Source organism: Erpetoichthys calabaricus, chromosome 8, assembly GCF_900747795.2.
Source record: "Erpetoichthys calabaricus chromosome 8, fErpCal1.3, whole genome shotgun sequence".
NCBI classification, from domain to species: Eukaryota; Metazoa; Chordata; class Cladistia; order Polypteriformes; family Polypteridae; genus Erpetoichthys; species Erpetoichthys calabaricus.
Genome location: NC_041401.2, coordinates 63,404,650 through 63,420,707, shown reverse-complemented (window position 1 = coordinate 63,420,707; position 16,058 = coordinate 63,404,650). Strand labels below are relative to the sequence as shown.

The 16,058-nt window shown below is 38.2% G+C and overlaps 1 protein-coding gene across 1 annotated transcript in view; it reads left to right on the top strand.

Moving 5' to 3' along the window:
- Positions 1–14,722, top strand: part of slc13a5b (solute carrier family 13 member 5b) — a 56,279-nt gene extending 41,557 nt beyond the window's left edge. The window contains exons 12-13 of the mRNA XM_028806639.2: positions 7,542–7,679; positions 11,183–14,722. Of these exons, the coding sequence (XP_028662472.1) occupies positions 7,542–7,679; positions 11,183–11,308 (264 nt within the window). The 3' untranslated portion in view covers positions 11,309–14,722. The remainder of the gene's footprint in view (positions 1–7,541; positions 7,680–11,182) is intronic.
- The last annotated feature ends 1,336 nt before the right edge of the window (positions 14,723–16,058 follow it).

The following is a 16,058-nucleotide window of genomic DNA, read 5'->3' as shown; positions in this document are numbered from 1 at the left end:
AAATGACATTAAAAACTTGCCAGACTACTGTATGCCTTGAAGAACTACCTTATACTGTAAATGTTGCTTCTTTTTGGATATGCTTATCATTTTCAGTTGAGTTCAACTGAGATTTAGCTGTGACTTGTTATTAATTTATCTCACAGTCACAGTAAAAGTTGTGTAACTGGAACTCCAAAATTGGAATCCAGCTTTTATTACCAGGAATGTGTCATAATCTACTAGGAAATCGCAAAGACAAGAAATCAGAATGAATTAACAAGCTTCAAAACTTGACAAACTACAACAAAACTAAGTGTAGAAAAGTACAAAGTTCTACATGCGGGTAAATGGAACAGTAATGATTAACACAAGAAGAAAACTCTGAAAAGGTTTTAGCATTTCATGTTGAAGCAATATTCTCACCATCCAGGAAATGTGTAGAAATAATTAAACTGCTAGTCATAAAAAGCATGTGAATATGAATCAAGAGGTTTTATACTTGGGACGATGTGCTAGTGAGACTGCATATTGAAATTTTGTTCAGTTGTGTTCACCACAAAATAAAAAAGACACAGAAGTCATGGAGGACAATAGCGACCAGGGCTGTCCCTGTGAATGTTGAATTCTGATAGCCTAGAAGAACTGAACACGTTTTCAGTGTTTGAGATCCTCATCCAACTCTAGAAAATTCTTCAAGACATTGATAAAATTGTTAAATAGTGAAACAGATATTTGAGGGCAATGACAGGAATACAGCACATTCAAGGTGCAACCCAGAAAGCACTTCTCCCTACAAAATGTTACATAAATTCAAACTAAAGTAATATGTCATGCTGTTGAAGTAGACTCAGCTTTTAAAAACAGACTTCAGGACAAACTTACTAGCCACATACCCTCAATGAACTGAATGGTTTCCTCTCGTTCATAAAAATCTGAATGTTCTTGGACTTTTTCTAGTACCTACTTTCTATCGAGGATGGTAACAATCCAGCTCTGCCATACAAAAAAGAGCCCTCTGTGACATAGTCAATAAAGCACTTTAACATCAGAAAATGAATTCCCTGCTTTTCCCAGTTTTCTCTTTTCCCCAGTTGACTCTTTCTCTCCAACACCAATGCTTCCACCTTGTTCATTTTCTTCTTCACGCCTCTTCCTTCTTTTTCACAGGTCATTTCACTTAGCTCTCTTTCAGCACGGGGCAGGGAGCTCTGTGTGAGACGAACCTTTGCACTTCTCTAATTGGGATGCTGAGTTAGAAGCCTTCTGACTTACCTTCTATGGCTTATTATCACTTACATAAGTATCCCAATCAGATGGTGACATGACGGCAAAGCCGCTTGATGTTATGTTGGCACACTAAGAATATAAACTGTATCTGAGATGTATTAGAGATGAAAGAAACCACTTTTGCAGTTGTTTTATTAATGTCAATTGTGGAATGTTTTACATGAGGTCAGCAAGTTCCTTAATTAATTATTAATTATTTGAGTCCAAGAGATGTTTTGGCAAAAAAGTAATGTTTTACATGCTGCCTGTGGAATTTTCTTGACTAATTGATTCAGCCGTTAGACAAGAAGCGGCTTCCTTAAACCAAACATTTTAGGACCTGCACCAGTCATTGCTTCTGAATAGAGCTACAGGTTAGGCATCACAACTCCATGCATCATGTGGCTTATATACTGGGCAGCTTACCACATGGTACACACCCTGAAAACCTGGACGGAGATGGATATTTGTATCTTATCCTAAATTCTTGTAAATTCCATGCTTGGAACTTTTCACAAAAGACATGAGAGTCTGCCCAGTGGCCAAAGCCAACACCACACTGCTCAGAGCCCGTTCCACTTGAAAGGCCATGCAGCTGGCATAATTACAGAACAGCTTGAACAATTCACTATAAATCCAATGACAATGTTTTCTGTCTTGCCGGAGAGGTTGTATATGGCTAACCATTTGAATCCCAAATAAAATTCCCAAACTGAGTGGTAATCATGAGTGCCAAAACAGGATGAACTTTACCATTCTTGTCCGTGTAGGAATCTCAATTCTAGCAACATGCAAAGGGTTTCTACACACATGCAACTTCTTATCAGGACATGAAGTGGAGGTGCGCTCTGTGGTAGCTCTGCCCATCTTAGACAAGAGAGTAGGACTTTCACATCTACCACTCAAGATAAACTACCATCTCTGTAGGACTGTCCTCTTTTCTCTGTGTCCTTAAATGATACTTTATGTGACCTACTGTATACATTAGTATACAGAAACTTCACAGGTACAGAAAACCTTGTAGGCCACTCTATAACACATTGACTATGGCAGAACTCATTGATTCTCAAGGTAGAATAGAAGGCAGAAAAAAACAGCAAATTGTTCTGGGATTGCAAATGATGTGCCAGTAAAAATAATCTATTGATCATGGAATTATTATTGTGAATAGTAAATATTCCACAAAGAGACCATGCAGATTCATTATTGTTACATATAGTAGCAAAAGGTCCATAAACAATGTCACCATAAACATTTGTCAAATTGTCAAGGAATTGTATTGCTAGATAGCTGAAAATTGGGTAGCTTGTTTATTATTGCTCAAGAATAACCCCTTCAGGATTATTAGACTTCTACTATAAAACACAAATTAGCTTCCAGGGCAGTTGTCCTCTTCAATTCAAATTTTCTCCATGATGTGACCTACTAACGTGTGCCCACATGCACCCAAGGACAACAAGTGGCTCCAACAATATTTGAAACTAACATGGAAGCCAATGGGATTATCAACACCTTACACTCAAAGAGGAAAACATAAATAAGTGAATAATCAATGCATTGTGATAAAGTAAGAAACGGAAAAAAAAAGGATGCATCATAAATAGAGTAACTTTTTGCTAGAAAATGGACACATGACAGCAGTTTCTGAAATGGTAATGATACCGTTTCCATTGTTAGATTTTTAGCTATTAATTCTAACAAAGCAATGTACTCAAGACTAAAGAGTTTTAGTTCCCTAAAGGCTGTGTCATATTATGTGACTTTTCTAGCGATTTTCACTCACAGACTTCATTTACATTTATTTATTTGGCTGACACTTTTGTCCAAGGAAACTTGCAACATTCATGATACAATTGGTAACATTTATTTTGGTTTTCCAATTGAAGCGCAGGTAGGTCAAGTGACTTGCTTATGGCCACACCGTGTCATTAGTGGGACTTCAACCCCATGGTTTGAAGTCCAAAGCCGTAACCACTACACCATACTGCCTACATAATCTTAGTGAGTTGGAAGCAGAAGCTGGACACCTAATGTGACATGGCCATTGACTCTGTCCAACCTCATTGTTTTGTCTTGGTAGAGTAATATATTATTCTACTTTCCCCTTTTGTATTATTAATATGTAGCCTTTGTAAGAACACCTCTAATCTCCCAGATTTATCACTGTTTATAAGGTATTGTATCATATAACTTCTCCCCACCTTCCCTTCTACATTTATAACCTCAGGCAATTAGGTGTAGTAAAAGACAAGTAAGAGTTAAGTTATGCTTTAAATAATGCATTATTGATAATATTCATAAATAATAACAATAAGCAAAGTACAACCTGATAAATGGCGATGTGTAGTTTCAGGCGGCACACAGACTTGTAGTTACTTTAAATGTCTCTAGTTAAGTCCTTATTTGTGGTCAGCTTTCTTCAGAACAGGCCGCCTGCCTGTCTCAATATGGCTGCCGAGCTGTGCTCTTCATAGTGTTGTCCTTTTCAGTTCATGGTGTGTGAGATGCTCTTTCATCAAATGTTTATAAGAGAGAGAGAGTGAGGTAAAGCAAGCAAATTCATAGACTCTCTGTCCAAACTCTACAGCCAATAGGGCATCTTGGTACTTGAAGGCTTCTGATACAAGCCAATTCCAAACAGCCATACTTCAGACCAATGGGGCACAGAATACCTTCACAGCTTCCCCCAAACCATTTGTTGAGCTGATGCTTCCCAGTTTGGCAGTCTGGTTTTCCAGTGGGGGTTGACTGAGAGAGTCCTGCAGAGAATCACTTGCCAAACTGATTTGAGGCACTTCCCCCAACCCTGTCATAAAATTACAAACAGACTCAGTCCTAAAAGGGGGTGGGGGTACTGAATCATACAAATAAAGACATACAAAATATTTATCAACTCATATTCAAAATTTCACACCACAACACTCATCCATGACTCACTCCAATAAAATCACACAGATTTGATTTTGTCTTTAGTTGGATGGGTGGGTTCTGTGTGAATGAGAGCTGACAACCAATCAAAGCTCCTATGGAAGTACAATGCATAGAATGCAGGGATGAGGAATAAGGAACTCATGTGTTTTGGACCTCATGAACAGAAGAGAAGCTCATCAGGTTGATGTGTTGTGTTTCACATAAACAGCAGAATGGGAAAAGAAAAAAGGGCAGAGAGAGCGGCTGAACTCACTATAGCTGTTAACCTTTCGTACAATGCTGGCTTTATCAAGCAGTGTGTCATTGGCTGTCACAAACAGAGACGAGTATGACTTTGCTGGAAAGTCGGCACTCAGTCAGTAAAGTAAACACACTTAGCAATTTTCAGTCATTTAAACAGACACGGTCCAGCAATAAGATCAGCGACTGCAGTCTGCAAGTCTGACATGCCTCAGCACTAGAAGGCACATAATGTGACATTGTCAGAGTTTAACATGCATTTTTGTCCCATGATGCATTTGGATGCCCTCCTCTGTGCAGCTCCTAGTGCTGCTATATCTTTTTTATTATAGTGCAGTTACCAAAACAGAACATGATACTTCAGATACAATCTCACTACCACATTATAGTGTCTGAGTAGAACCTGAATAGTAACATCATCCACCATTGATTTATGTTGAACACTTTTAATAGCATTTTATTTGAAATTCTAATTACTTTTCCATAGTAAAAGTAAAAGTAGGTCAGCATTTTCTGCTGTAATCATAATGTTCCTTTTGCTCATGTTTAGTACTTTGCACATTTCTAAATTAAACTGCCTTTTTGAAGTGCTTTTTACAGTTTTGAGGACTGTTCACACCTTTTTGAATTGCTTTTGCTGCCTCCTTAGTATCTTGTATTCCTCCAATGTCATTTGGGAATTCCACAAGTCAACTAACTACATCAGAATCAAAGTCATTAATATAAATTGGAAAAACTAAGAGTCCAAGCACAGACCCCCAAGGAACTCCACTGAAGACTTCACCCTCATGTGGAGCATTCCCATCTTATCTATACCTTTGATTTCCAACAAATTAACAAACTTGAAATCCAGTTTTGTAACTTATATTTTAAAGTGTCACCTATGACGTCATTGTGTGCATCGGTGATCCCACAATGTGAATGCATCCCTAAAAAAACAGGAATAAATCATATCAACATCAAAGCAAAAGTTGGAAGATAAGTAAAAATTAACTACAACAGCAAAAAAAAAAAAAAAAAAAACAATGGAAAGATTTTCAAACACACCAAAGCAGATAGCACACAACAATAATTATGTCAAAGAAATTCCTCTCCATCTGAAGATCTTCATTTTGCTTTTGATTACAATAAGACCAGCCACAGATATTTTATCTGGTCTTGGTAGCCGACCTTTACCTAAGTTGAGACCAAATCAAACAGAGTGGAAATTCAGGCAAATCCTGTTTCTATGATTACAGGTCACCTCTGCTTGATAAAGAAGAAGGGTTATCAGCCGAATGTTACTCTTACCAAAAGCTAATTCTTTTATCTTATCAAAGCTTAGATTGTGATGTTGCAGTTATAATGTGGCCAGGAAAACAGACTGGGGTAGCAGGCAAAAGGTTGGGGCTACCAGCCGGGTCACCCCTTTTAATGACATCAAAAGCAGCAGCCACATAGTGGCAAAAAAACAAGCAAAGTAGGGCCAGTGTCAGCCTTTCAACAGAATACGTGGTAGCAAAGGAGTTGGAGGTCGGTCCTTCTTGGATTACTGATCAAATACTGATGCCACCTTTCCTGGATGGTTTCTTTTTATATTGTTGGTGATGGAAGGGGCGGAGTTTTCTCAGAACATTGTGGGCGGGGCTAGGCATCCTTTTAGGGTGGCTTTTTGATGCTACAGGTAAAAGAGAATAACCTGTTAGTGTCAGCACCCCCATCTCATACGCTAACCTCACCAGTGCTAGGAAGGTGGTCTCCTGGTGTACATTTGTGACACACCTTTACAGTACATTAACATGCTGTGGACATACAGGTATAACTTTAATATCTCATCTTGACACTTTTGTTGCATTAACTCTTTGAGGGCTGAATATTTTTTCCAAAAAACTCTGTTTTCTGAAAAGCACACATAGCAATGGTTTCACACATAAGTCAACATAAGACATCTGTTGCTATGTGCTGTGGCTGCTGTTGGCGTATATTCGGCATCTCTGGCGGCAGTGGCTGCGTGGGGCCATGTCGATGGTCAGCAGGAATGCACGGCCTGGCTGTCTTCACACTGCAGGTGGGTGGTGGTGGCGGTCGCAATGTGACGCAATCTGGTTTGTACCTCTTGACATCATAAGTGGTAGTCTTACCAGGCAAACAATTCTGCAGGAGCATCAGCTACACAAAAGTGTTCAGCACCACAATCAGCTGAGGACCGATCAGATGATGCTGGTACTTCACTTTCGCTTTTGATACCCATCTCCAGATCACTTGCATCATACTCGGAGTCCAACAAGTCAGAGTCCTATTCAACGAAATTACGTGAAACATCCATGGAGTATTTTGCTTTGTATATTCGCTTTAGTCTCTCGCCAGATGTCAGTACCATTTTAGAGCTTGTTTGCTCTTCGCTACTCATGCATGCTTAGGGAATCGAGGTTAAATCAACAAACCTATGTAACTTTCCTTCTAGCAAAGAGAGTCAAACTAAAACGTAAGGGTGAGTTTGTTGCAGTTTACAGCTGATTAAAGTCCTCTACTCCTGAATTTTGACAAAAGTCAACATCAGCCCTGAAAGAGTTAATGTAGTATTTTGAGAGAGCCACAAGCTCATTGCTGATTTATTATTTGGTCAACACAACAAAAAGTTAAGGTTAACTCTATTTTTTGGGGAAAATAAAAAGCAAACTTAAAGAATTAAGAGTGTTTTGCATCACACCAGATACAAAAAAGTAATTTCTGTCTGTCTGACATTAATAGTATCAGCCAGAAAGAGATGAGAGGTCAGAGTCTCTCTGAGAAGTCACAATTATGGCACAACTGGGCCAGAATTGTTTTCTATGAATTGTCACATTAGAAGCTACCTCATCAAAGGGCCATGACATAAAATTTCCTGCTGGTAAACCTATTAATTCCCATCTGTTCCTCAGCATCTCAATGCAGCACTTTCATGCAGTGGTTTCTTGGGCCATTGGATCACAAGGGTGATGATCAGTTCTTTTTTAGTAAACAACTGACTTATGTTTTTCTGTTTGTGTGATAACACACTGTAGGAACAACACTGTCTAAATATTTGTAAAATAAAAAAAAACCTTAGTTGATAGCACTGATGTAAAAATATGTGTGTAATTCCTGGCATCTTGTCTTTTCAGTCCAAGTCAATTGGTATAAATCCTCTGTATGTGATGGTGCCATGCACACTGAGCACCTCATTCGCATTCATGCTGCCTGTCGCGACGCCTCCCAATGCCATTGTGTTCTCCTATGGATATCTTCAGGTTGCTGATATGGTAAGTTCAGATATCATTAGATGCCTTTCTCTAATACACTCACTACCAGTAATCTCTCATACAGCTAAGTTGCAGGTCTGAAGTAAATTATTATTTCTTTGAATTACATTTTAGGCTCAAGTGAATTTTCACTATTTTTTATGAGTAGTTCCTACCACCAACTGTAAATCACAGAAGGTCCAAAAATCTAACTTATTTTCTTTAAAATGTGTGCACATTTTACTGGAATCAATACCGGGAACAACATAAAGAATTTTTACAAAAGAACACATCCAAATCCTTTTAGGACCCTCTAGGTCTGCTTTATACATGTGTTAAGATACTTTTCTGATTATTGTGCTGACTTGCCTATTTTCCACAAATAGAAGTTAATTAACGCTTTAGATCACCCTAAAAGTCATCTTTCTCTGGCTCTCTGGTGAGCCTTTGCCACAGACCATCTTTGGTAGAGAATATCCTTTTCAAACCTTAAGATGACAACATGATCATCAACAATATGAAGTAATTCATCTTGCAGTCCCAGTCATTATTAAATTCTTATATTTTTTTGCTAGCAAAAGGTTAGGACACACATGATCAAAGTCCAGCCCATCTGCTTTAGGATATCCAAAGCATCATAACTGAATTCTCTTGCTAAAATTGTTTTTTTATAAGACTAAAGAATCCACAATTCATTGGCTATGGCAGCCTAGAGGTATGGAGGCTTTAGCTTTTCCAGTATCTCAGAACACTTCCATGTAAGATGTCTTACATTTTTTATAGTCATGAAAAAGAAGCTGAAAAAGTGCCTCTAAATTACGTTGATTGTAGCTGTGAGACTGAGAGCTCAAAGAAACACTACAGTGTGTGGTTTTAACATCTAGCATACCTTAGTGCTATCTATCTCTGTAAAGGAAGCAATTGCAGAGGTCCTATTGGACAGTCTGCTGTAGGAACACAAGGCATGTCTAGGGAAAAAACAGGAGATAATCAAAAAGGACAGAGATACAGTCAGGTAAAGCAAGTGGTCAAGACTGTGAGATGAATAAAATGGAATTGGTAACCATAATCAAAGAGGCAAGACGTTAATTTCAAAGTTAGGTGCAAAACATACTCTCTGTCAGAAGCACAAACCTACCAGTAGGGCCTACTTGAAATAGCAACTAACTACAGTAAAGGAGAATTGTCAATTATCATGTATCCAGTCAGGGATAATGCTTCCTCTCAATGTCACATATATATACATTGTAACTTTTGTGACATCTTAGCAAAGTAATTGTGGCCTCATGGCATCATCCAATGGTATCACATCAAATCAAAAAAACAAGAGCAAGAATAAATTTGTCAATTTATGTAAAATGGAATCCCCACGTGAAAAAACAACAAAAAACCCAGAGAATGTTTTAATATAATACCCATAAGGGTTTACTTCCACATTATCATTTCTGAGTGCCTGCCTAAAAATCAATAGCTCCTAAAGAGTACAATTCTAGAAAGTGTTGTTCTTAAAAAAAACAAAAAAAAACAAGCATTATATTTTAATAAGTAGCTGGGAGAAAAGACAAAGTCAACAAAAAAGAGAAAATCAAGACCAGGAGAACAAAAATACTAAAAGCCAAAGCGTGAGACAGAAAAAGGTCAAAAGATGTTCATACACTGGAGAATCAAAAAGTATATTTAAATAAAGAAACAGCAAGAAATTTTTAGAAAATCTGAGTACTTGGATATGGAACAACTTTGAGGTGCACATTCATCCCATTGCGCTGTGATTGATGGCTCACTACCTCTGAGGATAGGCCTGTAGCAACATGGGTGCCATCTTAACAATGGGAACTCAAAGTAGCATCACTGATAAATAAACAAAATGGTGGCAGAAATGATATGAATACAAATATACAAACAAAACTGAGCCAATTTGTGATAAACAGATATAACGGATATAACAACCAGTACCTCCAAATATACAAGAAAATCAAAACAGAGACCACTAGAATCCCCCCAAAAAAATAACAAATGCTGAGGACCCTGACAGAAAATAACAAAACAAAATAAAAGAAACTCATACATAAAAACGATAGAACAAGAGCACATAAAAATACCGGTAGTTGTCGACTTACGAGCTATGTATCTTACGACCATTCGACTTACGACTGTTACTGTGTCTCACAGGCAAATGACAGTTTTCACCACTCCAGCTCTGTATGACTCATTCATCTCAATTTCAGTTTATTACATTTTGACTATGTTCAGTTATATTGGTCTTACAGTTTCAGGAAAAAAGGAAATTGATCTTGACACAAAAATGAAGGTGATCATGCAGTATGAGGGAGGAAAGAAAGCGAATGCAATCGCAAGTCACTTTAAGTTATCTCATGTTCACTGCACTGCACGCTCTGTACTGCTGTGCTTTGGCTTTGAATCCAGTTAACCTCCGAAGCTTCTGCATTGTGACTCATGATGTGAACTGCGACAAAGGGGTAATGACACCCCACTGAACTCCTTTATCTGTTAATGTTTATTATTAAGAGGCTGAAACGTTAAAACAGTTAGTATACAAGTGCTCAAACTCTGCAGGTACAATTCCTCCTCTCAGAGTTAACACAATGAACACTGGGAGAGGTGAACACTGATGACGTAACATGACACAGACAAAGAAAGGATCCGTGAAGCACCCATATGTGAGCAACAGAAATAATGAGATAAAATAATAAAAAATAATTTACAAAAAAATGATAGAAAATCCACACAATGATATGATAATAAAATCATGAATGATTTTATGATGAATGAAAAGGAAACAAAACAAACAAAATGACTTAAGGGACTTATTATATAGCACTATACACACAGTCAGGTTTGAATGCATATACCGGACCATCGACTTGCAACAGGTCCATCGGAATTGAACGTGCTCGTAAGTTGATGACTATCTGTACCTAATGACTGTAAAACTTTTACCCATAGATTGTTTTAATATACTACCCACAGGAACTAAATGCACAAGATAGGGGATATACAAATAATAGCAGTTACAAAAACTTTATGAAGATGTTTTCAGACCGTCCATCATGGACTGGAGAAGCCAGGAGTTTCTTCCATATTTCTCAGCTGGGTGTAAATGTATAGGATGATCACCGTGATGTGGCATGTCAAAGCACCCACTGGAATGCACCTGCCAGGTGCAAGCATTCACAAGAGAGGCAAATAACATAAAAGTGATTATCACTGTTGTGACTTCAATCGCATGACCTGAGACTATCATGAGACTATCACCTTGACAAAATGAAAGAAAGAAGACAATTATAAAATCATACAAAAACAGCATAACAGTCTGTTAAATGTAGCACTTAACCTGATGAGTTGCCCTTTTTCACCTCAGCAACCTCCTTACTCTTTGACCATGGCAACATGTGAATGTTCCTAATGATGTACCTTGAGCTGTAGGAGATGCTTCGGCTCTCAGTAAACTCTAGCAAAGATAATTTTACGTTAACTACGTCAAACTTATTTTACTTTTTTCCTAGGCAAAAACTGGAATCGTCATGAACATCATTGGAATTGCCTGCGTCACTTTAGCCATCAACAGCTGGGGACGTCCAATGTTTGATCTAGACTCAGTGCCATCATGGGTCAACGCCACAGGTGTCTGATTCTTTGGGCCAAAAGTAAGGAAGCCGGGAGCCATCTCTGTTAAAAGTTTCTGAACAAGTTGATGGATGGGGTGTCCTTCATTGCCTCCTGTGTGTCTTGAACTTGGTGAAGTGGAGTATCCTGGAGACTTGACTCTTTGCACAATAATGCCAAAGAAATCGTGTGAGTGTGTGTGTGTGTGTGTGTGTGCCTGAATGTGTGTTAAGTTTATAAGTATGGGGAGGGGGGCAAGAAGAAACAGACGGAACTTTATTAGTAGGTCAGAAATTGTACTGTAGGTTTGGGTTGTTATATTTTTTTAGCCCTTTTCCTATGATTTAATCAATGCACAGGCAAATTATTGCAAGAGAAGTTGCAAGAGAAGATTAGTCATAGCAATAATGTAGCAAATCTCGTGGGTAGAAGAAGACTGTGTTCCAGGCTGGAAGTTCCATCACTCATATCAGGATACATATAAATATGTGTTGTTTTATTTTGACTTCTGTAAACGGTACAATTCCATAGGGTCTTTTGATTTGCAATTTCATAGCTCAGGAATGACAACTAGTTTGAGGAGAAATATTTTATAAATATATTGAATCTTTATCTGTCTGTTATGGACTGGACAGCTTCATCTTTGATCCTATGTAACATTTCACTGTCACAGATACTTTTTAAATTTGTTGGCCATTGTGATTCAGTGCATCTTACAAGAGGATAAGCTTGTTGCCTTAATTGTCCATTGTCCACAAAATTCTTTCTTTGCTTTGGGGCACCTGTACCTTCTTTTGATATTTGTATACAGGATCACGGAGACCAAATGAGCATCAATGGTGGTCTGCTGTCAAAGCACATGAGCCACAATTGGGCTATCATGCAAGGTTTTTGTGAAGTATGAGGCATTAAATGGTGCAGATGAAACACAAATGTCATAACTAATGTGGCTATTAGTCTCCTTCTGCTCCAAAGTTGGTTGCAAAGGGCTCAGGTTATTTTTTAAAGTCAATTGCTCTTTATTATAATTAGTGCCTTTTATGGTGAACACCATCTTAAAGCACTTTACATGAAAAATAGTACAAAACTGACACATTCATATTACTGTAACTGAAGAGCAGGCCGGGCTAATGACTTGCTCAGGGTCTCACAGTGAGGCAGAAGTGGGATCTGAACATGTGACCCTGTGGAGCTGAGGTACTGCAGAGTGTGACTTTGGACATTTGAAAATAAATTCTATGTCTTCCATGTCCCAAAAAATCTATCTCTGTGTAAAAGCTTCATGTATGGGGCTTGATCACAGCATCTTTAATCACCTTCATCTCCATAAAGGTAGTCATCAGTGCATAGACTTCATGCAAGTGAAAGTAAATACTTCTCATTACACCCTTTTATTACACTTTTTAAAACACTATAATAAGGATAACCACAAATAGTCCATGAGCCAAATATGCTTTCTGCATTTCTATATGATAGACAGTATATCTGGGTCCAAAATGTGGCCCACATCGTAACTGACTTGTTTCCCCAGGTAGTACCAAGTAGTTACCCTTTTTAATCTTATGGTGGTGCACATTAATGCACTAAAAAGAAAATGCAGTATTTTACACAGGAGAATTACTTCTCTTCATGCCTTAAGTATTAATGGATGTCCTTAGCAGGAGAATCATTTTGCTTCTTATCTAAGGATAGCAGCATGAGGTTATTCTGGTCAAGTCCGATGCAGAGCAGCACATGTCACAATAACTTACTTCGAATGCCACCTGTACATAAGGTGGGATCATTTGTTAGCATTTTTGACTTAAAGATGGAGCACCAGCTACTGGTGGGTCGGGTGAATAAAGCAAAAATATGGATGGTGATGAGTGGTTAAGACTGAAGAGCTGTAGTCACATCCAGCAATTAAAATCCATAGCACAGAAGTCTCCATCCATTTCTGTGGCCACCATGTCCTTCTCTGTTTAGATTGAACTCTTCTGGAAGGTTACAACATGAATGGTTTTAGGTTTATGAAGGAATAAAAGTGCACCTTTATGTCATGTTAGTCAGGGCCAGTTACAATGTCCACCCTCAAAGTAATTAGTGCTTAGATTGTTCCAGATATTTTTTATAAGCCATCAGAGTCCCCGTTACAGCTATGTGACTCAAACGATTGTTTTAAAGACCAGAAATCTTTGTATGGAGAAGTTCTTCTTGATAGCCATTTTGAATCATCTGTGTCGTTGAGGATGTCAGTCAGTCATTCATTTGCTAACCTGCTTAGTCCTGAATAGGGTCGTGGGGGTCTGATGGAGCCTATCCCAGGTAATAGGGTGCAAGGCAAGAACATACCCTCGACAGGGTGCCAGTCCATCGCAGGGCGAACACACACGGACCAATTTAGGATCACCAATTTCCATGCATGTCTTTGGGACTATTGGAGGAAACCGGAGCACCCAAAGGAAACTCATGCAGCCTTGGGGAGAGATGCAAACCATGGTCTCCTTTACTGTTGGGCAGCAGCACTACCACTGCACCACCGTGCCGCCCTCCTTGAGAATGTGATTCACAATTTAACTGACTGGCCAGCACCACCTTCCAGCCTATGAAGAGCCCTTTGCTGTGGTTAGTTTTACTGGACCTTTTCAAATTGCCGTCGATCAAATTCACACAAATTAATTCATCTGAAGCTCAGCTGAGCATAAAGCTTATCAGATGGGTCCTTGTGTGCACAGGATGGGGTATGCCAGTAAATTTAATTAAACTAGGCCCAGTGAGAGGAGGTCAAAAACATGAATTAAACTGAGTCATGTGGACATTTCCTAAAAAACTGGAGCTCTTTAACATATTAAAATAAAATCACTCGCTTCACCTACATACTACATTAATGTACTGCAAATTCAAATTGCAAGGACTCATCAATGCGTATGCATGATATGAAAACAAACTGACACACTCATCTAACTGCTACTTAGGGAATTCCTTACATCAATTTTTAACCTTTTTAGTTTTCTTTTAATTTCTGAAACCAGATAAGCTCAAAGATCAACTGTAGGCAGTGGAGTTGTCTTAGGGCAACATGGTCAATGAATTTCTAAACAAAGAGGGCAGTTGAAGTTTGTTAGACAGGAGTGCTAAATTGGAGCTGCTGAAGCTCAACGTGTTAAGTGCAGAGAATGTTGAGTTGTAAGACTCTTAACTGACAAGAGTGTAGTAGCCATTCATCACATTATGTAATTAGCTGTGGCAAGTCAGCAGGGCTTCATACACACAACAGTACTGTATGACTACTTTTCTAAAATAGTCACCATGAATGAATTTGACTGTAAATTAGAAAATGTCAGTGCAACCTCTATCCTTGGGTCACCTGCTTGTCTCACTTGTGCAATACTGTATTATAAAACAAGAACTAGAATAGAGTGCCTATATGAATAGGTGTGCCTTCAAATTATAATAATAATCTTTGTAAAAATAAATTATCAGAAAGGTTTTTTTTCTGTGGTATATAGATTTTTTGTACTGCACACGTGTTGCAGTGAGATTCTACTGTACTAATATAGTCTATGTTAGATATTTTAAATCTGATTAAAATGTAATACTGTATGTAAACTATGTATGACACTGTCTTTTTCAAACACTGGAAAGAATTTATAAAGTGTACAGTTTTAGGTCAAACAGGTGAGTGTGGTTATGGCTTCCTAGTATCAAGGCCAGCAGAACATGAAGAGAAGTCATCACTGAGGTGATATCATCCCGCTATGGAGTTAGTTAGTTATTGAGTACAAATAAACTGAAAAACAAAGAGAAGTGGGACATTTGACCCGATTCACTCCACTTATTGTATTATATTCTGCAAACTCTTTAAATTGGGGATGTTTAATGTTACAGAAAAAAAAATGTTAAATATGATATTACATTTGTCACTTTGGGAAAAAAGAGAAATCATCTAACATAAAAATAAAATTTTGAAAAATAACATAAGTGTGTGTTTATCTTTTTTTTTCAAATTTTGACACATCAAGTTAAGTCGAGTGGTCTTATTGTCGTTCGGAAGACATTACTGATCAGCATAAAATAAATGCCTGTAAGATCTGATCTACACTCTTAAAAATAAATGGGCCACACTGGTTCTTCAGAGTGATGCCATAGGGCACAGATGTCGAACTCCAGGCCTGGAGGGCCGAGTGGCTGCAGGTTCTCATTCTAACTCTTTTCCTACTCAGTGACCAATTTTCACTGCTAATTCACTTCTTTTCCTTTCAGTTTAATAGCCCTGTTTTTAAGGATTCAGTCCTCTGAATTGATCCTTTTCATCATTAAATGGCAGCCAAGCAGAAATAAGACATGAAATGAGCCAACAGATGACCAGGTTAATTGGGGCTTCAAACTCCAAACAGGTTCTTAATGAGAAGCTGGTATTCTTGCTGTTAATTAAACTTGTTATTTAATTCTACAGCTTGTTGCTGCTCTCATTCTGCCGCAACAGACATTTCCAAAACTGTTGATTTTCTGTTTTGTTTTCCGTCAAAATATTTTGGTGACCTGAGAGATCAGCCTGACTGAGAACTTCACCTTTTTTTATTTCCAAATATTGTGTGAGCTGGTCATGTGGCGGCTCGTTTTGTGTGTCATTATTGTTTTTCTGCTAATTAAGGAAAAAGAGACAACTAAGGGGTCTGAGTAAAGTTAATTAAAACAAAGGCAAAAGAAGTTAATTAGCAGCCAAAACTGGTCACTAATGAAGAAGATGGTTAGAATGAAAACCTGCAGCCACTGAGGCCCTCTAGGACCAGAGTT